Source organism: Heteronotia binoei, chromosome 12 (genome assembly GCF_032191835.1).
Source record: "Heteronotia binoei isolate CCM8104 ecotype False Entrance Well chromosome 12, APGP_CSIRO_Hbin_v1, whole genome shotgun sequence".
In the NCBI taxonomy this organism is placed as follows: domain Eukaryota; kingdom Metazoa; phylum Chordata; class Lepidosauria; order Squamata; family Gekkonidae; genus Heteronotia; species Heteronotia binoei.
This window is the reverse complement of record NC_083234.1, coordinates 10,731,951-10,755,129: the sequence shown is the minus strand read 5'-3', so window position 1 is coordinate 10,755,129 and position 23,179 is coordinate 10,731,951. Positions and strand designations below refer to the sequence as shown.

Below are 23,179 nucleotides of genomic sequence, written 5' to 3'. Positions count from 1 at the left end.
GACTGGATGGGCCATTGGCCTGATCCAACATGACTTCTCTTATGTGCTTGTGTTTGAGGCAGTGATGCTCTGTGAGATGGATTCTGGAGTTCTGGCCCTGCTGCTGGACCTTCTGATAGCACCTGGTTTTTTGGCAGCTGTGACACAGAGTATTGGAGTGGACGAAATTTCCATTGGCCTGATCCAACATGGCTTATCTTTTGTTATTATATTTGGGGCAGTGATGTTCTGTTTTCATGGTGCTTGGGATTCAACAGTGAGAGGGATTCTGGAGTTCTGCCTCCACTGGTGGACCTCCTGATGGCACCAGGGTTTTGGCTACTGTGTGACACAGAGCATTGGGCTGGACTGGCCATTGGCCTGATCCAACATGGCTTCTCTTATGTTCTTATGTTTGAGGCAGTGATGCTCTATATTCATGGTGCTGGGGGTGGGGGTCAACAGTGAGATGAATTCTGGCGTTCTGGCCCTGCTGGTGGATCTCTTGATGGCACCCAGCTTTTGGCAACTGTGTGGCACAGAGTGTTGGACTGCATGAGCCATTGACTTGATCCAACATGGCTTCTCTTCTATTCTTATTGTGTGTCCCTTACCATGGGCAAAATGTAGAGTTGCTAGATGGATCACTCACCACTGGTGGATCTCTCTGGTATCTCCTTCGTTGTGTTTGTCCCTCTCCTTAAGCTGCCTGAGCTCCTTGCAGAGTTTTTGAAATCTCAACTAGGCAGTCTTGGCTCACAGGCCTGATTCAAAGATGCGGGAAGGGGGGTTAAGTCAGGTTTTCAGAGTGTGACTGGTGTAGTCTTCTGTGCAGAAGTATGATTGCAACAGGTGAGCAAATCTTTCCTGTTTTCAACATGCCAAAATTTGCAAAGGACCAAAATTTTCAAAGGAAATCCCACCCCATGGTGCAGAGTGGTTAGCTGCAGTACTGCAGTCCAAGCTCTGCTCACGACCTGAGTTCGATCCCTGAAGAAGCTGGGTTCAGGTAGCCGTCTCAAGGTTGACTCAGCCTTCTATCCTTCCAAGGTCGGTAAAATGAGTACCCAGCTTGCTGGGGGGGAAAGTGTCGATGACTGGGGAAGGCAATGGCAAACCACCCCATAAAAAAAAGTCTGCCATGAAAATCTTGTGAAAGCAACATCACCCCAGAGTCAGAAACAACTGGTGCTTGCACAGAGGACATCCATTACCTTTTTAATGTAAAAATGTCCCCTAACCTGAATAGGTCAAGATAGCCCAATCTTGTCAGATCTTGGAAACGAAGCAGGGACAGCTCTGGTGGTTAGTACTTGTATAGAAGACCAACAGAGAAGTCCAAAAAGAACAGAAGAGAAGCCATTTTGGATCAGGCCAGTGGCTCCTCCAGTCCAACACTCTGTGCCACACAGTTGCCAAAACCCAGGGGCCATCAAGAGGTCCACCAGCAGGGCCAGAACTCCAGAATCCATCCCACCGTTGCTCTTGAAGCACCATGAATGCAGAGCATCACTGCCTCAAACACAAGAACATAAGAGAAGCCATGTTGGATCAGGCCAGTGGCCCCTCCAGCCCAACACTCTGTGTCACAAAAGAACATAAGAGAAGCCATGTTGGATCAGGCCAATGGCCCCTCCAGTCCAACACTCTGTGTCACATAAGAACATAAGAGAAGCCATGTTGGATCACACCAATGGTCCCTCCAGCCCAACACTCTGCGTCACAAAAGAACATAAGAGAAGCCATGTTGGATCAGGTCAATGGCCCATCCAGTCCAACACTCTGTGTCACATAAGAACATAAGAGAAGCCATGTTGGATCAGGCCAATGGCCCATCCAGTCCAACACTCTGTGTCACATAAGAACATAAGAGAAGCCATGTTGGATCAGGCCAGTGGCCCCTCCAGCCCAACACTCTGTGTCACACAGTGGCCAAAACCAGGTTTCATCACGAGGTCCACTATGCAGAGGAAGGCAATGGCAAACCACCTCTGCATTCCATTTACCTTGAAAACTCTACAGGGTCACCTTAAGTTGACTGTGACTGGGTAGTGCTTTCCACCACCAATGGATATCTGCCCTGACCTGGGTGGCCCAGGATCTCATCTGATCTTAGAAGCAAAGCAGGTTCGGCCCTGATTAGTACTCAGATGGGAGCTCACCAAGGAAGCCCAGGGTTGCTCCTCAGAGGCGGGCAATGGCAATCTACCTCTGCTCACCTCTTGCCCTCATTCAGGAGTGTCAGACTCATTTGTTATGAGGTCAAGATCTGACACAAATGTGGCCTTGTCAGGCCGCACCATGAGCCCCGTAAAATGTAATGCCAGGCGGCAGAGATAAAAACTTGATAAAGGACACAAACACAAATGGAGCTTTAAACAAACTTAAAATCAAACATGCTTAAAACGTTAGCACTCGTTGGTCTTATAGGGCAGGGGTGGCCAACGGTAGCTCTCCAGATGTTTTTTTTTGCCTACAGCTCCCATCAGCCCCAGCCATTGACCATGTTAGCTGGGGCAGATGGGAGTTGTAGGCAAAAAAAACATCTGGAGAGCTACCGATGGCCACCCCGTAGGGGTTTTCTTTCTATTTCTCCCATGGGATCCAGGGAACTGGGCAAAAGAAGCTCTGGCTCTTTCCTTCCTTCCCCAGGGGACCAGGAGGGGGAGGAGCCTCAGCCAACAGAAGGAAGACAGGCTTGGCTTAGTAACTCTAATGTGCAATTGAGAGACCCTGGCAAAGCAAGCTCTCCTTCCCCCCTTTCCTCAGCGAATGGAGAAAAGAAGAGACTTTGCTCTGTGGCTCTTGTGCGATTGAGCAAGCCTGGCAAGGCAAGCTGTGATGCAGAAGGAAGCAAGAGAGAGGGAGAAGGAAGCAGACGACAGCCAGTTGCTCGAGGGCCTGATAGGAGCCCTCCGGGGGCCTGATTCGTCCCCTGGGCCACATGTTTGACACCCCTGCCTAAGCTATGACTTAATGGCACTTTCTACCACCAGCAAAAATGAGTGTGCTAGAAAACATCCTCGAATGCATCTGTGCTGCTAGATTTAGCTGGGCCCGGCTCTGATCCTCTGAGACCCTTGTCCTCTGTGATTCGAGAACCTCTCTTTGGCCCTTTGGAGCGAGCGGCTGAGAGCCCACCCGCCTTCCCGGCAGAGCTTCAAGAGACCCGGGCAGATTCAGTGCAGCAGAACACCATCTCCCTGAAACCTGGGAGAGCAGGGCAACGCGAAGCGCAAGGAGACCATTCCCAGGCCCTCTGCTACGTGACAGCCTCTGCTCGCCGGCAAGCCCCCACACGCTGGGGGAGCCATAAACACTTCAGAGCCGGGATGCTTGGCAGGCACTCACTCACCTTCGGCAGGTGTGGGCAGGGCTGGAGACAGAGCTGTCCAGAGGGGGTGGGACGGCGGCACGCCGGAGGCGCTCATCGGGTCGGTTTTTAGGGAAATCCCACCGCCGTGCTGTGGCTGGGCTTGTGCAGGGATTTGTCCTGCCCATCCAAGCCCCCCACCCCGGTGCCCCGTGGCCAGCTCTCTGGGAAGCCTGCTTTGCAACTCATTGAAATGCCACTCCCCCAAATCCAAATTCTGCAGTCTGTAAAAATTCAGTCAAGGAATGCAGAGCGGTGATTTCTCTTATTTCAGAGTGTTTACGTGGCAAACTTTTCGGCACCCTTTTGCATAGGGCTTTTTTTGTAGCAGGAGCTCCTTTGCATATTAGGCCACACACCCCTGATGTAGCCAATCCTCCAAGAGCTGACAGGGCTCTTCTGACAGGGCCTACTGTAAGCTCTTGGGGGATTGGCTACATCAGGGGTGTGTGGCCCAGGGATGGAATTCTAGCATGAGCTCCTTTGTATATTAGGCCACATCCCACCCTGATGTAGCCAATCCCCCAAGAGCTTACAGTAGGCCCTGTCAGAAGAGCCCTGTCAGCTCTTGGAGGATTGGCTCCATCGGGGGGGTGTGGCCCAGGGATGGAATTCTAGCAAGAGCTCCTTTGCATATTAGGCCACACACCCCTGATGTAGCCAATCCTCCAAGAGCTGACAGGGCTCTTCTGACAGGGCCTACTGTAAGCTCTTGGGGGATTGGCTACATCAGGGTGGGGTGCGGCCTAATATACAAAGGAGCTCCTGCTACCAAAAAAAAAAAAGCCTGGTTTTTGTCTGGATTTCCTAATCGCTGGCAGAGGTCAAGAATACTGAGCTTCTGCTTCCTGGCTACAGGGATTTTCATTCAGCAAACACTTTGGGTTTTGGATAGCAGTGAGGTCTAGGGCAGAGGTGACCAAACTGTGGGTCGGGAGCCACATGTGACTCTTTCACAACTATTGTGTGGCTCTTGAAGCCCCTACCACCCCATCAGCAAAGCTTGTAGGAGGCATTTGTTTCTTTAAATCCCTCTCCAAACCAAGCCAGCCAGTGCTTTGGAGAATGCATTTAAAGTTAAGGTTGCTTTCTTTCTACCTCTCCCCTCCATCTATATGCTTTCTTTCCACCTTTCTTTCCCCCTTTCTTTCCATGTTTCCTTCCTTCCTATGTTGTGGCTCTCAAACATCTGACATTTATGTCTTGCAGCTCTTAAACATCTGACATTTATTCTATGTGGCTCTTATGTTAAGCTAGTTTGGCCAGCCCTGGTCTAAGGGTTAGCGTGTTGGGGAGGCCTGGATTCAAAGCCCATTGGGCGAGCTTGGAGGCTAGTCCTTCTCTCACACACTTCCAACCTCACAGGGTTCTTGTAAAGGAGAGGAGAACCATGTAGGCCAGGGGTGGCCAACGGTAGCTCTCCAGATGTTTTTTTTTTGCCTACAACTCTCATCAGCCCCAGCCATTGGCCATGCTGGCTGGGGCTGATGGGAGTTGTAGGCAAAAAACATCTGGAGAGCTACCATTGGCCGCCCCTGATGTAGGCCCTTCTGATCTCCTTGTCAGGGGAGGCTAGAATACAGAACGTCCTGAGATGGCAGGGCATCGCTTGGCAGCACAGGGGAAAAAAAATGTGAAGAATGTGGTACTGAGTACAGAAGTCAAATATTTTTAAAACTCCCCTTTTCCTTCCATATTGTGTCAAGAACGTCCTTGACTGTGTGAAAATCTCTGAATAATATCCCCAGTGTTTGGGGGAGAGAGGAATACAGTGTCCTTTGCCGTTCCTCTCCCCCCCCTCCCCGCCCCAAGACCAGAATAAATTATGAAAATTGGCAAAAATATATTGTTTCCCCAGCATATGATTCACAGAATTGAGTTTTTCTTGGTGAGGAGTTTGTGCTTTGGCACAGGTTTTTATTTTTATCCCCCCCCCCCCCTTTGCATGGAATGCAGGGCCACTTTGGAGCGGCCCATTCATGGGCCACTTTGTGTGACGGTTAAATGCAACTGCTTTGTAATGTGATGTTGCCATGATTATCCCGTTTGATACTTTACCTGCCAAACTAGTCCCAAAGTATCAGTCAAAATGGCACCAAGCAATTGAAATAAGTAGACATGAGTGGCATACTTTTCTCCAGTGCAGGAGTTGCGCGATGCAGCTGTTCTTGGTGTGACGTTTAGCTTTTGTCACACATTTGCTGGGCTTTTTTGTTGTTGTTGTTTTGAGCAGGAATGCACAGGGACACAGTTCTGGCTGGCTTGGTGTCGGGGTGTGGCCTAATATGCAAATGAGTTCCTGATGGGCTTATTTCTACCAAAACAAGCCCTGTGTGAAACAGTGGTGATGTCAGGGAGTGTGCCCTAATATGCAAATGAGTTCCCGCTGAGCTTTTTCTAAATAATAATAATAAAAAAACCCTGCAAAGTTGTATCCCCCCCCCCCCCGCATGGAATGCGTCTAGCCATGGGCTGCTATGAGTGATGGCTCGATGGAATTGATTTGGAATGCGACATTTTGGTGATTACCCTGTTTGGTGCCCTCGCCTGGAAAATGAGTCCTGGGCTATCAGTCAAAATGGCACTGAGCGGTTGAAAGGAGTAGATGTGAGTGGCACGGGGTCTGACAGGCAGGATGACTTGGGGGAGAAGAAGAAGAAGACGACGGATTTATATTCCGCCTTCTACTCAAGCGTCTCAGAGCGGCTCACAATCTCCTTTACCTTCCTCCCCCACAACAGACACCCTCTGAGGTGAGTGGGGCTGAGAGGGCTCTCACAGCAGCTGCCCTTTCAAGGACAACCTCTGCCAGAGCTATGGCTGACCCAAGGCCATGCTAGCAGGTGCAAGTGGAGGAGTGGGGAATCAAACCCGGTTCTCCCAGAAAAGAGTCCACACACTTAACCATTACACCAAAATGGCTCTCTGGAGGGGATCGACTTCAGCATCTATGCCAAAATGTCCTCTCACAGGAGTCCTCAGTTCCCCCTCTGCCCGCCCACCCCCATCCCCTCCCAACTTTTGCAACGTCGGGAGCTCTGTGCCTGAGCCCCAGTGCCCGCTTTTGGCTGCAGGGAGGCATGCGCTTCGACTGAGACAGAGGCTGCCAGCCCAGCAAGCGGGCAGCTGCTCTGGCTGAACTGTTCCAGATGCCATCTGCGCACTGGGAAAGTTTTGCTGGGCTTGCGTCTCGAGATCAGGTTTGCAAAGGCATGGGGCTGTTGTTTGTGGCAACTGCAGATGGTACTTCTGTAAAAGGAGCAAGCGGGGGGGGGGGTCATTGCTGAGGTTTGAAGCAGGAGGGACATGCGTAAGCATTTGTTTGGCGGTGCGTACCCGTTCCTGGGCGCGCGTCACGTTGGCCGTATATGCTCACTGCTCTGTGCATGATGTAAGACAGCTGATGTTGGACAGTGGCTGGAAGGAGCTGCGGGTCTGTGTTCAAATCTCATCTCACTGGGGAGCATTAGGCAAGCTTTTTGTCGCCAGCCGCGGCCCTCCGACTTTAATATAGGGGCATCGTTATAGCCTCCCAGGCTACCCCCAAAATCCTGTTGGTCTCCAAGTTGCTCCTGAATGCAAATCTTGCTCTTTTCTTGTATATGAACACAGCTACCCTCTGAAACTTGCAAGAAGATAATGTATGAGCTCGCAAAAAAAGCACTGTATAAAATGCTTAATAGCAGTAGCAGCAGCTGTAGTAGTGGCAACGGCGATTGTAGCAGTAGCAGAAGCAGGGGTCATTTCATAGAGAAAGAGGTGCCAGAGCTCACTAGTGCAAACCGGTTGCATATGCCACAAACCCCTGACGTCACTAGAAGGTGTACTGCGTTATATCAGCTCAGCATCAACCTTAAAATGCTTCTTGAATTAGAATTGTCTTAACAAAGCCTTACTCCCATCGTACTTTAGAAATTAGTTTCTCCTTTGCGGCCACAGTGGCGCGAGGAAGATTTCCATCTGTCTGTTTTATATGTGTTGGCTATTTCCCCATTTTTGGTGGGGGGGAAATATTAGAAAGCTTGTCAGATCTTAGCTTTCAGCAAAATTCTCACAGGGGGTTGAACAATGAAGCCAGAAGCAAGTATTTTTGGGGGGGAGAAAGAAAGAGCAGAATAAAATTTAGAGGTTCCAGAGCTCTGCTCCTCTGAGCTCCTACCCAAAATGAGGCCGTAGCAGCAGCAGCAGCTGTATTTATCATCAACTTGTCTATGGAGTGGTGGAGAAAGTGCAGAGTTCAGTCCCTGGCAGAGGTGGAATTCTAACAGAAGCTGCTTTGCATATTAGGCCATACCTCCTGATGTAGCCAATCTTCCAAGAGCTGACAGAAAAGCCTTGTAAGCTCTTACAGGATTGGCTACATCAGGGGTGTGTGGCCTAATATGCAAAGGAGCTCCTGCTAGAATTCCACCGCTGGACTACCTTCAGTTAAAACTGAGCAAGAGCTTTGCCTGAGACCGTGAGGAGCTGGTGGCCATCAGAGAAGATGAACGGCAGGGCGGGCCATTTGTCTGACTTTCTGTGTATGTTCTCCCCGTCCGATGCTCACTGGCCCATGACCTGTCCTTCTGGAGTCACACCTCTTGTCTCAGATTGCCATGGCTGGAGACAATGTGTCAGACTGCATGAAGTTGGATCCCAGCAAAACGGTTCTTCGTCTCTTCCTGGGCGATTCGTTTCTGCGCTTACTTATCCTGGAGGTATGGAGGACAGAATTGAACCTCCTAATCTTTCTGAGGACTGTTGACTCTGGGCCTGTCGAATGAGAATATGACAGAAAACATCTCATCATTTGGAAGCCACAGAGTCAGGCATTTGCTTGCATGTGGGAATGGGAGGTAGCTTCTGTATTTCCTCCAACACGGGCCGTTTCAGTGGCATCTAGTGGCATTCAGTGGCATGCTTATTCCGCTGCCAGTCCTCAAGAGATGGGCGTGTTCTGATATCCACTGGAGGGGCCGTGGCTCAGTGGTAGAGCTTCTGCTTGGCATGTAGAAGGTCCCAGTGTGAAATGGGCAATCTATTTAGCACCTCAATGTTAATTTTATTGTAATTGTATATCAATTTTATTGTTTTATGATTTTACTATATTGTATTGCATTCCTATGTTGTGAGCCGCCCTGAGCCTGCTTGTGCGGGGAGGGCGGGATACAAATAAAAAGTTGTTATTATTATATATATGAGATGTGAAAGATTTCAGCCCGAGCATCCGCTTGGCATGCAAAAAGCTCCCAGGTTCGCATCTCCAGCGAAAAGGATCAAGTAGGTGGTGACGGTGGTATAATATAGTCCATCTATATTATATGGTGGTATAATACAGTCAATATGTGTGAAATATGTCTTTCACACATATTGTGCGGCTCTTGAAGCCTTTACCACCCTGTCAGCTGGCTTTAAGGTGGCCAAGTCCAATTCAAGAAATATCTGGGGACTTCGGGGGTGGAGCCAGGAGACATTGGGGTGGAGCCAAGATCAGGCTGTGACAAGCAGAATTGAACTCCAAAGGGAGTTCTGGCCATCACATTTAAAGGGACGGCACACCTTTTCAATGCCTTCCTTCCATAGGAAATAATGAAGGATAGGGGCACCTTCTTTTGGGGCTCATAGAATTGGACCCCCTGGTCCAATTGTTTTGAAACTTGGGGGATATTTTGGGGAGAGGCACTAGATGCTGTACTGAAAATTTGGTGCCTCTATCTCAAAAAACACCCCCCCCAGAGCCCCAGATACCCGTGGATCAATTCTCCATTATTTTCTATGGGAATAAATCTCCATAGGGAATAACAGAGTTCCCAGCAGACATTTCCCTTCCCTCCCTCCGCTTTCTGACGACCCTGAAGCGGGGGGAGGGTCTCCAAACCGGGGGATCCCCTGCCCCCACCTGGGGATTGGCAACCCTAGCTGGCTTGGAGAAGGCGTTTCTCTTTTAAATCACTTTTCCAAGCTAAGCCAGCCAGCAACTTGGATAATGTATTTAAAGTTGCTTTCTTTCCACCTCTCCTTCCCTCCCCATCTATTTCCTTCCTTCCTTCCTTCCTTCCTTCCTTCCTTCCTTCCTTCCTTCCTTCCTTCCTTCCTTCCTTCCTTCCTTCCTTCCTTCCTTCCTTCCTTCCTTCCTTCTCTGTCAGACATCTGACATTCATGTCTTGTGTCTCTCAAACATCTGATGCGTATTCTATGTGGCTCTTACATTAAGAAAGTTTGGCACCCCTGTTATAACCCAATCTTGTCAAAACCCAGAAGTTAACCAGGATCGGTACTTGGAAGGGAGACCACCATGGAAACCTCTGCAGAGGAAGGCACTGGCAAACCACCCCTGCTTCTCACTTGGTTTGAAAACCCTATGGTGTTGCCAATAGTGGGTTAAATGCAGGCCTTGAATTCAGCAAGAGCTCACAGAAGCACAGCTCCTGAACCTTTCTGTTGGTTCCCCCTCCTTCTCCCCCACGTTATCCATTGAATAGTAGGTTCAGCTGCGTAACAATCCCTGGATGAGCTCCACCACCTATTTTTCGACAAAACGACCCCGGGTTAAATGAAAGGGAAACACTGTTTGCCTTGGAGACACAGAAGTTATACACAGTATCCCCAATCCTCCACATTTCCGCAGGTGCCATCAGGAGGTCCACCAGCAGGGCCACAAGTCCAGAAGCCCTCCCAGAAGTCCACCAGCAGGGCCACAAGTCCAGAAGCCCTCCCACTTTATTATTATGTTGTTAGCCGCCCTGAGCCTGCCTAGGCGGGGAGGGCGGGATATAAATAAAAATTTATTATTATTATTGCCCCCCCCTCCCAGGCACCAAGAATACAAAACATCCCTGGAAGGCGGCAACCGGGGGAGGGCATTTGATTGAGTGACAGGGCAGAGAGAGAAGAGGGGGGAGGAGAGAATATTGACAGCATTGCTGATTCTGTGAACTTAGGCAGATCATGAGAAGGAGGTCAGGAAAGGTCGCATCAGTGCTTAGTTCTCGTGGCCCTTTCTTATACGCCCAGGGAAATGCTGGTCGTCACTTTGGGGTCAGGAAGTAATTTTTCTCCAGGCCAGTTTGGCCAGTGATCCTAGTGGTTTTGTTGTTGTTTGTTTGTTGTAATATTTTCTGGGCTTGGAGCAGGGGTCACTGGAGAGGTGTGTGTGGGGAGGTATTTATGAATTCCCTGCATTGTGCAGGGGGTTGGACTAGATGACCCTGGAGATCCCTTCCAACCAGGGCCTTTTTTTTTGTAGCAGGAACTCCTTTGCCTATTAGGCCACACATCCCTGACGTAGCCAATCCTCCTGGAGCTTACAGTAGGCCCTGGACGAAGAGCCCTGTAAGCTTTTGGAGGATTGGCTACATCAAGGGGGTGTGGCCTAATAGGCAAAGGAGCTCCTGCTACAGAAAATGCCCTGCTGTTATGTAGCCAGTCCTCCAAGAGCTTACAGTAGGTCCTGTACTAAGAGCCCCGTAAGCTCTTGGAGGATTGGCTACATCAAGGGGGTGTGGCCTAATAGGCAAAGGAGTTCCTGCTACAGAAAATGCCCTGCTATTATGTAGCCAATCCTCCAAGAGTTTACAGTAGGCCCTGGACGAAGAGCCCCGTAAGCTCTTGGAGGATTGGCTACATCAAGGGGGTGTGGCCTAATAGGCAAAGGAGCTCCTGCTACAAAAATAGCCCTGCTTCCAACTCTTATGATTCTGTGAGAAATGGGGTTTGCTGTCCTTGCAGAGCTGAGCGCTGCAGCCGTTGTCTCCCTGTGTTTCATAATGACAACTTCTCCACACTGAGCTGCCGCCCGCCTCCCTCCCTGCCTGCCTCCTTCCCCGAGGCCTTTGTTCTCTTCTCTCGCTCGGTTCCTCCTTTCCTTATTCTGTCTGTCCTTCCACATCTCTCCCTACGCTTCTCGTTTCTGGGAAGACCCGCTTTTCCAGTTCTCGACTTTGCCTCTCTTTCTCTCCACCTCCCCCCCCCCCCCACAACAGTGTTTTAAATATAAATACCAGCTGTATAATTATTGGAGTGTTATCTCGAAACACGGAGATTAGGGGAGAGACGCGGCAGTAGCGCTTCTTTCTTTCTTTCTTTCTTTTTTTTTTAAAGGCTGAACCGAAATGTTGATTATCTTGTGAGAGGGATTATCTCCCTTGGCAAAAAAAAAGAAAGAAAAGCGTCACCTGAGATGTTATAATGACAATAATTTTTGAACATCTTCTGCTTGGGCATGGAGCCCCTTTAATTCGCACAGACCGACCGACGACAACAAAAAAGCCCCAGTTTTGGAACTGGCCAGGCCTGCCAGAGTTAAAATCGGACTCCAAAATTAAATAAAATTCAGCACGGTTTGCAGATGGATAGTTCGGTGTGGATTCTGCACCCCGAACGGCTCCGTTCTGCAGCTGCCGTGGGTTCTGCACGTTGAAACACGTTTGCAAGAATGTTGTTTTGCATCCTTTGGGGTTTTTTTTTTATTTCCCTGGTTGCTTTCCTGCATGCCTTAGGGTTGTCAGCCTTTCGGCAGAGGCTGGAGATCTCCCACTATTACAGCTGCTCTCCAGGTTATAGAAATCAGCTCACCTGGAGAAAACGGCTACTTTGGAAGGTGGACTCTATGGCATTTGACCCCACAGAAGTCCCTCCTCTCCCCAAACCCTACGTTCCTCAGACTCTCACCCCCCCCCCCCCCAGAAGTCTCCAGGTATTTCTCCATGAATCTCCAGAGAGCCAGTTTGGTGTAGTGGTTAAGTGTGCGGACTCTTATCTAGGAGAACCGGGTTTGATTCCCCACTCCTCCATGTGCACCTGCTGAAATGGCCTTGCGTCAGCTGTAACTCTCACAGGAGTTGTCCTTGAATGGGTAGCTGCTGTGAGAGCCCTCTCAGCCCCACCCACCTCACGGGGTGTCTGTTGTGGGGGAGGGAGATAAAGGAGATTGGGGGCCACTCTGAGATTCGGAGTGGAGGGCGAGATAGAAATCTAATATCTTCTTCTTCTTCAATCTGTAACTGCAATCCTAATTCTGCTCCTTCTAGCCATAGGGAAAAGCAAGGAGTTGGAGGAGGAGGGGGGTGCTGGCTGGCAGGAAATTTCCCCCGGGGACTCCTCTGGCTTCTGAGATCCGCTTGGAGTTTGCAAAGGAATCTTTGCAGCCAGCGGGACTGGCAACGTGGGGTAGGGTTGAAATTTCCCAAAACACTTGATGTATTTATTTATTCACTCGCTTATTAGTTCATCCCCACCTTTCCATCGAGAGCTTCGGGCAGTGGACGTACTTCTCCCTCCCTTGGGCGGGCCTTGCATGAGCTTGGTTCTGTCACTAGAACGGCACTGTCCTCTGGAGCCCTCTGCCAGACCCCCTCCCCCGTGGGGGATGCTTCACTTCCGGGCCCCACCCCTTTGCCACAACGGGCCAGTGGAGGGAAGGTTACCCTCAAAGCAATGGAGGAGCACCTAGCATTTCAGTGATGTGCCTTTGTGGAAGTGATGTAAGGGATGTTGGGGTAATTCTGGTTTGGTTTTGTTTTGTTTGAGGCGGAGGTGCAAAAGTCTATGCTTAACATAAGAGCCACACAGAATAAATGTTAGATGTTTGAGAGCCACAAGATTTGAACATCAGATTTTCAAGAGCCACAAGACAGGAAGGAAGGAAGGAAGGAAGGAAGGAAGGAAGGAAGGAAGGAAGGAAGGAAGGAAGGAAGGAAGGAAGGAAGGAAGGAAGGAAGGAAGGAAGGAAGGAAGGAAGGAAGGAGAGGTGGAAAGAAAGCAACTTTAACTTTAAATGCATTCTTCAAGTCATCCAACAGGGCAGTGTGGTCTTTGAGAGCCACACAAAGTGTGTGAAAGAGCCATATGCAGCTCCCGAGCCACAGTTTGGCCACCTCTGCCACATACTGTGATCTGTGCTCTGGGGTACATTACAACAGCCTGCTATGTACCTTCTAACTCCCTGGCTTCATCCATCTGTTCACACATGCAGGTTCACCATCTTTTAATGGCTACAGCACGGAGCGGTGACTCGCTCTTGCAATTGGGCCTCCCCACCTCTTTTCCTAGCACACCCCAATGGAGTGAGCTCTCTCATTCAGCTGTGTAGAGATCATCTCCTGCCTCTTCCTTTCTTGTCCCATAATGCTGTTCTGCCTGGTGTTCCCTTCTTCTTGAATCCCAGTCCCACTGGGAGAAACACAGAAGGGGAAAAAAGAAGAATTCTTGCTATGATGACGTGATCCTATCCGTTCCTTATCATGCAGTGCGCTTGCTGCCCCACCGGTATGCTGTAACACAATGGTAAATCATTGCACAAAAAAAGGTTGATGCAATTATATTGCGCTTTTGCAATGTATTTTGTAGAACACCACACAAACAGAATCTTCGATGCATAAGATCATAGAAAGGCTCCCCCCTGCCGCCCCAGTATGTTCTCACTGCATATGTGTGTGTCAGCAGGGCTTTTTTGGTAGCAAAAAGCCCAGCAGGAGCTCATTTGCATCTTAGGCCACACCCCCTGATGGCACCATTGTTTCACACAGGGATTTTTGTAGAAGACGACGACAACGACTTTGGATTTATATTCCGCCCTCCACTCAAGAGTCTCAGAGTGGCTCACAATCTCCTTTACCTCCCCCACCCCCACAACAGATACCCTGTGAGGAAGATGAAGATATTGGATTTATATCCCTCCCTCCACTCCGTAGAGTCTCAGAGCGGCTCACAATCTCCTTTCCCTTCCTCCCCCACAACAGACACCCTGTGAGTTAGATGAAGATATTGGATTTATATCCCGCCCTCCACTCCGAAGAGTCTCAGAGCGGCTCACAATCTCCTTTCCCTTCCTCCCCCACAACAGACACCCTGTGAGGAAGATGAAGATATTGGATTAATATCCCGCCCTCCACTCCGAAGAGTCTCAGAGCGGCTCACAATCTCCTTTCCCTTCCTCCCCCACAACAGACACCCTGTGAGTTAGATGAAGATATTGGATTTATATCCCACCCTCCACTTCAAAGAGTCTCAGAGCAGCTCACAATCTCCTTTCCCTTCCTCCCCCACAACAGACACCCTGTGAGGTAGATGAAGATATTGGATTTATATCCTGCCCTCCACTTCAAAGAGTCTCAGAGCGGCTCACAATCTCCTTTCCCTTCCTCCCCCACAACAGACACCCTGTGAGGTAGATGAAGATATTGGATTTATATCCTGCCCTCCACTCCAAAGAGTCTCAGAGCGGCTCACAATCTCCTTTATCTCCCTCCCCCACAACAGACACCCTGTGAGGTAGGTGGGGCTGAGAGGACTCTCACAGCAGCTGCCCTTTCAAGGACAACCTCTGCCAGAGCTATGGCTGATCCAAGGTCATTGTCACGGCTGGGGCCGGGTCAGGCAAAGTCCAGGGGCAGTCCGAGGTCTGCAGCCAGTAAGCAGGAGGGTCCAAGGCACCAAATCCGAATCACTGTACAAGTATCGCAGGTCCGAGGTCCAGAAGCCGAGGTCAGGGAGTCCAGAAGTCACAAGCCAAAGTCAGGGAGTCCAGAAACCAAAGTCAAGCCTGAGTGGATGCTAGAACGTCAGGGAGATGACTAGTTGCTTCCACAAAGCCTCCTCCCAAAGCCTACAGCCATATAGCCCTCTGCTGGTTGTTGCCCATTTGGGCTAATTGCTGGCTCAGAGAGGCAGCCAGGATCCTGTTGCAACTAAAGCATCCTTGCTCTTAGTAGGGCCAGAATCCTCTCAAAACTCAGGGCTCAGGGAGTGTCTTGCTTGTGAGCGTGCCACCCTCCTCCGATCCCTGAGGTCCTGACGGAGGCGGTCACACACACGCGCCACCCGAGAGGGCGAGGCAGGGGGGCTGGGATCTTCTCCAGCAGGAGGCAGGGGCACTGGTGCAGGTGGCAGGGGCACAGTTTCCTCTGCAGGCTCAACTTCCTCTGCAGGGTCCCCAGCACCCATGACAGTCATTCCAGCAGCTGCAAGTGGAGGAGCGGGGAATCAAACCCGGTTCTCCCAGATAAGAGTCCGCACACTTCACCACTACACCAAACTTTCTCTCTACCCTGGACTTCCTTAGAAGTCTCCCATCCAAGTAAAACCAGGGTTGAGCGATCCTGCTTAAGTTCTGATTTCTGGCAAGATCAGGCCAGCCTGGACCTTCCTGGTCCGTGCCAGTAGAAAAAGCCCAGCAGGAACTCATTTGCATATTAGGCTATGCCCCCTGACACCGAGCCAGCCAGAACTGCGTTCCTGTGCGTACCTGCTCAAAAAAGAAGAAGAAAAAAGCCCTGTGTGTCAGTAATGCAGGGAAACACAGAAGCAGTCAGAGCTGCAGCAGCCTTCACGTACCAGTGATCTGTACAGTACTTGGAAATTGGGGGGAGGAACAGAACAGTGTAGAATTCCGCGTACAGTGGTTCCACTTCAGAAAAAAAACTAATTCAGAAGCCCGAAGTCTGGAGAGAAACTGCAGATAAGAGAATTTTAGATGTGTGAGTCAAGTGTGAGAAGAAATCAAGCTAGGACGCTTCAGGCGTGAACGAACCGCAAGAATTTGAGGAACTGATGAGAAATCCGGTAGTAGAAGCACGTTGGTGGTGGGAAATGCCATCAAGTCGCAGCGGAAGTCTGGTCACCCCGTAGAGTCTCCAAAACAAGTGACGTTTAGGATAGGAACCATCCCATCCAAGGACTAACCAGGGTTGATAGATGCTGCTTAAGTTCCAAGTTGTGGCAAGATCAGGCCAGCTTGGACCTTCCTGGTCAGCGCCAATGATTCATAATGAATTATCCTCTGGGAGTGGGCGCAGTACAGCCAGGAGAGCCAAAGATTGTCTGGCAGCCTGAAACGAGCACTTTTTGTGGCCGGCTAGGTTCATTGTGGGGGGCTGAGAGAGGACTGTGACTAACCCAAGGTCATCCAGCCGGCTTCAAGTGGAGGAGTGGGGAACTGAACCCCGGTTCTCCAGATCAGATCTGCCACTCTTAACCACGACATCAGACTGGCTCTCCTTAATTCACAGGGTTACCATCATTCCAAAGCGACTTAATGGCACCTTAAGGGTAAAGGTAGTCCCCTGCGCGAGCACTGAGTCGTTACCGACCTCTGGGGTGACGTCACATCACAACGTTTCCTTGGCAGGATTTTTTATGGGGTGGTTCGCCATCGCCTTCCCCAGTCAACTACACTTGACCCCCCGCAAGCTGGGTACCGACCTCGGAAGGGTGGAAGGCTGAGTCAACCTTGATCTGGTTACCTGAAAACCCAGCTTCCGCCGGGATCCAACTCAAGTCGTGAGCAGAGCTTGGACTGCAGGACTGCAGCTTTATCACTCTGCGCCACGGGGCTCCTCGTTTAATGACACACAATGCACATACAAAAGGCATTCGCAGACTAGCTGTGTGGGCAGCTTTTGGAAAGCCACTTTCTAGTTCAGTTTGCTTCTGGGCAGACTCATACAAGTGGCCCCCCCCTCCTGTAGCCATTTGTAGCCTTTAAGGCCCTTTACGGCCTGGGTGCTGCATATCTTCGGGACTGCATCTCCCCATATGAGCCCCCCCCCCCCCGGCACTGCAGTCAGCTACATAACATCTTCTTATGATCCCTGGGTCTAAAGACGCCCGTCTGGCTTCGATGAGGGCCAGGGCCTTTTCGGTCTTGGCCCCTACCTGGTGGAATGAGTTCCCGTTGGAGATCCAGGCCCTGCGGGTCCTACCCAAATTCCACAGGGCCTGTAAGACAGAGCTCCCCCACCAGGCTTTTACTTGATCCAGCGGGCGTCCTATGAAGCCATCGCTCTCCCAGCATCCAGCACCTTACCGTCAAGGTGCGCTAGCTGTGTCGAAAGCTTCCCACCTACACGTTGTGGTTTGCTGCACTGGCTACCGCTTCCGAATCCGATCGACGTTTTTGTGGTGATGTTCTGAAGTGATTCGTCGTAATGTTGCTTTAATGTTGTAAGCCGCCCTGAGCCTGCTTGCGGGATAGGGCGGGGTATAAATTGGGAAAAATAGATTAAATTATATTAAATTTGTCTTCAGTGTGCTTATCTGCAGGGCCCCAGTGAGTTTGGCTTGCGGGAACCCGCTGCTGGCAAGCGGCAAGCAGAGGAAATTGATAGGACCCGCAGTGCAGGGGGGTGGTTCTAGCGAGAAGGGTTTTCTGCCATTGCTGAACTTTCTCTCTCTTTCTCTCCCCCTCTTCCCTTCCCCTCTCCTTGCAGGCCTCTGGGCTCAGACGGTGCTCGTCAACGACACCGTCTCAGGGTTCATCGGGACCGACGTGATCCTGCACTGCAGCTTCACCAACCCCAACCCCACCAATGTGAAGATCACACAAGTCACGTGGCAGAAGGCCACCAACGGCTCGAAGCAGAACGTGGCCATCTTCAACCCCAACATGGGCGTCTCCATCCTGCCGCCCTACAAGGAGAGGGTGCTTTTCCAGAGCCCCTCCACCAGGGATGGCACCATCCGCCTCTTGGGCCTGGAGCTGGATGACGAAGGGGTCTACATCTGCGAGTTTGCGACTTTCCCCAGCGGCAACCGGGAGAATCAGCTCAACCTCACCGTATTGGGTAAGCCAGGTCTGGGCGCCAGTCGGGGTCCCGTTTGAGGAAGGGTGTAGCTCTGCTTCTCTTGGGTGGAGGCTTTGCCGTTGCTTGGAAAGTGAGAAAGAACTGAGGTTTCTGTCGGGACAGAAGAGTTTCCGGCTAAACGTTATATTATAGACACTGTTCCCATCTTTTGCTGTCACACAGCAATGGCGACCAGAGAAAAATACACGGAACCTACTTTTGGCCATCTTTGCTGTGTGACGGCAGAAGGGCGAAAACAGTCAGCATTCCGCATTCATCTGTGGTAATAATAATAATTCTGTGGCAGTGTGTATAGTATAATCGGGAGATCCTAAGATTCTCTGGCAGCCAGAGGTTCTGGTTCTTTTAGCATTATACACCACTAGGCGGCGAGTTAGGTTTATTTTTTGGGTAATTGAACATATGAACATATGAAGCTGCCTTATACTGAATCAGACCCTTGGTCCATCAAAGTCAGTATTGTCTTCTCAGACCGGCAGCGGCTCTCCAGGGTCTCAAGCTGAGGTTTTTCACACCTATTTGCCTGGACCCTTTTTTGGAGATGCCAGGGATTGAACCTGGGACCTTCTGCTTCCCAAGCAGATGCTCTACCACTGAGCCGCCGTCCTTCCCCTTTATGGGAGTTTCCCGATACAAAAAACAAACAAGGATGCAAAGGAACAAGGATGTCAGTAATGTTGCTGTGCAGTAAATAATATTGACTATAGCTAAGTATGCGTAAACAAGCTGTAAACCGTGTTGGATAAGAAAATAACAGCTGCATTATGTATAAAAAAATATATAAAAGATAGGAACCATAGCAAGTAGATTAACAGCAAGTTATGTAAGGCGCCATAATCAATCAGTTACAGAATTTAAAGAATATCAGCATAAAGAATAATGTGTGCTATTATTATTATAAAGTGTGCCTTCGGCAACAGTAGTGTGCACTTTGTGCAAGATGGAGACCACGACTAGCACAAACAGGAGGAAAGGATATATTTTAAAGGGGGGAAAAAAATAGAGTAACTTGAAGAAGAAGAAGGTGATACTGGATTATATCCCGCCCTCCACTCCGAAGAGTCTCAGAGCGGCTCACAATCTCCTTTACCTTCCTCCCCCACAACAGACACCCTGTGAGGTAGACGAAGATATTGGATTTATATCCCGCCCTCCACTCCGAAGAGTCTCAGAGCGGCTCACAATCTCCTTTATCTCCCTCCCCCACAACAGACACCCTGTGAGGTAGATGAAGATATTGGATTTATATCCCGCCCTCCACTCCGAAGAGTCTCAGAGCGGCTCACGATCTCCTTTCCCTTCCTCCCCCACAACAGACACCCTGTGAGGTAGATGAAGATATTGGATTTATATCCCGCCCTCCACTCCGAAGAGTCTCAGAGCGGCTCACAATCTCCTTTCCCTTCCTCCCCCAAACAGACACCCTGTGAGGTAGATGAAGATATTGGATTTATATCCCGCCCTCCACTCCGAAGAGTCTCAGAGTGGCTCACGATCTCCTTTCCCTTCCTCCCCCAAACAGACACCCTGTGAGGTAGATGAAGATATTGGATTTATATCCCGCCCTCCACTCCGAAGAGTCTCAGAGTGGCTCACGATCTCCTTTCCCTTCCTCCCCCAAACAGACACCCTGTGAGGTAGATGAAGATATTGGATTTATATCCCGCCCTCCACTCCGAAGAGTCTCAGAGTGGCTCACGATCTCCTTTCCCTTCCTCCCCCAAACAGACACCCTGTGAGGTAGATGAAGATATTGGATTTATATCCCGCCGTCCACTCTGAAGAGTCTCAGAGTGGCTCACGATCTCCTTTACCTTCCTCCCCCACAACAGACACCCTGTGAGGTGGGTGGGGCTGGAAAGGTCTCTCACAGCAGCTGCCCTTTCAAGGACAACCTCTGCCAGAGCTACGGCTGACCCAAGGCCATGCCAGCAGGTGCAAGTAGAGGAGTGGGGAATCAGACCCGGTTCTCCCAGATAAGAGTCTGCACACTTAACCACTGCACCAAAGTAGCTCTCCTCAGAGGCCACACATCCAAATAGTAGAGGTCCGATGCTTCTTAGCTAATGAGATCTGACGAGAGGGCTAGCCTGACCTATCCAGATCAGGGCTCCACAGTGCTGGGAAGTGCCGCCAAGTTGCAGCTGACTTAAGGCGACCCCGTAGGGTTTTCAAGACAAGAGAAGAACAGGGGCGCTTTGCCATTACCTGCCTCTGCGTAGCAACCCTGGACTTCCTTAGTATCCAAAAGCTAGCCAGGGCCCCTACAGCTTAGCGTCTGAGATCTGATGAGATCAGGCTAGCCAGAGCCATCCAAGTCGAGGCAAGAGATGAACGCAGCTGGTTTGCCCTTGCCTGTCTCTGCATAGCGACCCCAGACTCCCTTGGTGGGCTCCAAGACTAGCCAGAAGTGACCCTGCCCAGCTTCTGAGATCAGACAAGATCAGGTTAGCCTGGGCCATGCAGGACAGAGCTGCGTTCTTCTCCCAATTAGTTTTTCATAGGCAGCGAATCTGTGGTCCTCGGATGACATGAGCCCCTCCCCCTTGTGTAACCATTCGGGGCACGACGCGGTGGGAAGTTCTCCTGCACGGCTCCCCTCAAAATGAGCAGGAGATGTACAAGAGCGCCGGGGTTTCTTGTCACAGGGACCCCGGGAAGCCCTGATCCAGCATCTTCTCAGCACCGCTCCAGATATGTAGATTTCATTCAGTGATTTGCTGCAACCAGGGCTTTTTTTTTGTAGCAGGAACTCCTTTGCATATCAGGCCACACCTCCTTGATGTAGCCAATCCCCCAAGAGCTTACAGCAGGCCCTGTAAGAAGAGCCCTGCAAGAGCTCCTTTGCATATTAGGCCACACCTCCTTGATGTAGCCGATCCCCCAAGAGCTTACAGCAGGCCCTGTAAGAAGAGCCCTGCAAGAGCTCCTTTGCATATTAGGCCACACCTCCTTGATGTAGCCAATCCCCCAAGAGCTTACAGCAGGCCCTGTAAGAAGAGCCCTGCAAGAGCTCCTTTGCATATTAGGCCACACCTCCTTGATGTAGCCAATCCCCCAAGAGCTTACAGCAGGCCCTGTAAGAAGAGCCCTGCAAGAGCTCCTTTGCATATTAGGCCACACCTCCTTGATGTAGCCGATCCCCCAAGAGCTTACAGCAGGCCCTGTAAGAAGAGCCCTGCAAGAGCTCCTTTGCATATCAGGCCACGCCTCCTTGATGTAGCCAATCCCCCAAGAGCTTACAGCAGGCCCTGTAAGAAGATCCCTGCAAGAGCTCCTTTGCATATTAGGCCACACCTCCTTGATGTAGCCAATCCCCCAAGAGCTTACAGCAGGCCCTGTAAGAAGAGCCCTGCAAGAGCTCCTTTGCATATTAGGCCACACCTCCTTGATGTAGCCGATCCCCCAAGAGCTTACAGCAGGCCCTGTAAGCTCTTGAAGGATTGGCTACATAAGAGGGGTGTGATGTGGCCTAATATGCAGAAAAGTTCCTGCTAAACAACAACAGCAGCAAAAAACCCTGGCTACAACCAGCCTTTGGGCCTGTTCCACTAGAAAGGCCACCTGGAACTATTGAACGGAAACGGAGTAGTGTCTTCAGAACACATGCTGTGGATCTTTTGCGCCAGAAATCATGAGAATAATTTGGAGAGTTCCTGCAGCTCAGGCTACAGCCGCTTGAATCCGGGGGTGGGAGCCCTGCTTCAGAACCTACTGGAGCTCTCTCAGTTCAACCGAGGGCTGTTTGTCTGCTTGCGAACGATGTTCCCTCTCAGCTGCAGAGTCTTGTGAGCAGAAATTCTGCTTTGTGAGCTCCTGGCGCTCATGTTGTGAGCTGCTGCATCAATGAGCGTGCTCCGGGGCCATCTTTCCTGAGCGAAGACAAAAATGTGTGAGCCGGAGGCTAAAAACCTGTGAGCTAGCTCACGCTCACTCAGCTTAGAGGGAACGCTGCCTGTGACTAGATAATATTCCGTAGTCGGTGCCCAGAACGATGGATCCTGGGCGAATTGGCTGCCTTCTCTCCCTCCTCGACTTGCAGTCTCACTTCGGCTGCTGTGTCATCATAGTAAGGTTGAAAGTGCTGACCTATTTCCCAGGGGTGCGGCCCTGCTTCAGAAGCGATGCATCACTTTGGCTTTCTCCGTGGCCAGCGTTTTTTTTTGGGAGAGGAAGTGGATGCAAGCTCGTGGCCTGCCTCCAGGTCCCTCTTTTTCTCAACGGGTCGGCTCCAGATTGGGTTTTCCCACAGGTGCAAAGGCTTCCGCCCAGGAGGGATGGTTTTCCCACCTCACCCTTTCTGCAGCAGTGCCAAATGCACCCTGAAATCCTGTTCCCAGGGAGAGGGGAACCTCAGGAACAGGATGTAGGGGTGCTTCGGGCTGCTGTGAGACAGCAGAAGCCGGAAGATCGTATGCTGATGGCGGAAATCCTTGAGGAGTGTAGATCCATGACTGCCTTTTCTGGTGGAAGAGCTCTTTGTGCTAAGGCAGGGGTGGCCAGCGGTAGCTCTCGAGATGTTTTTTTTTGCCTACAACTCCCATCAGCCCCAGCCATTGGCCATCCTGGCTGAGGCTGATGGGAGTTGTAGGCAAATAACATCTGGAGCGCTAGCGTTGGCCACCCCTGTGCTAAGGGGTAGGAAGTCAGGTGTGTTTTGCTGATTGCTGATTGTAGAAAGCTGATGATGGAAAGGTGCCGGGGCCAGGAGCAGAAGGGAATGTGACTGGAGGTGGCAATGCAGAGGAAGGGGACACAACAGGGCATAAAACGCCTCCCTCCTATGCCGGGGTCATTTTGTAGAAAAATAGGTGGTGGAGCTCATTAGCATAACTCATTAGCATATGCCGCCCTCCCACCAGTCGAAAGCAACCCAACCCAAGAAAGGAGAGCCCCGGACAAGTGAGGCCTTCTTGAGCTGGCTAGAGATCCAGCCAGCCCAAGCAGGCCTTGTGCACCTGGGGCTTTCCTTGGCCACCCCCACCCCGCAGTCAAAAGGCCAGCAAGCCACCCGCCAGCCCAAAATCACATAAGAAGTGGGCAAAGGCTTCTCCAGGGGTTTATGAGGGCTGCTGGGGGTGTGGCAAAGCTCCTGGTGGCTGGCTGGCTGCCCGCTCTCCTAATCCAGGGATTGTTATGCAGCTGCGCCTCCTATTCCATGGACAAGGTAGGTAGGTGGGGAGGAAGAGGGGGAACCCTCAGAAAGGTTCAAGAACGGTGCTGCTGTGAGCTTCTGCTGGATTCAAGGCCTGCTCCTTTGCAT

General features: G+C 50.8%; 1 protein-coding gene across 5 annotated transcripts in view; it reads left to right on the top strand.

Annotated features, from left to right (window-relative positions):
- The window catches only part of NECTIN1 (nectin cell adhesion molecule 1), a 386,901-nt gene that overhangs the window by 179,837 nt on the left and 183,885 nt on the right, over positions 1 to 23,179 (top strand). For all 5 annotated transcript variants that reach the window (XM_060251178.1, XM_060251182.1, XM_060251179.1 and 2 more), the window contains exon 2: positions 17,542 to 17,895. In XM_060251178.1, coding sequence (XP_060107161.1) covers positions 17,542 to 17,895 — 354 coding nt within the window. The remainder of the gene's footprint in view (positions 1 to 17,541; positions 17,896 to 23,179) is intronic.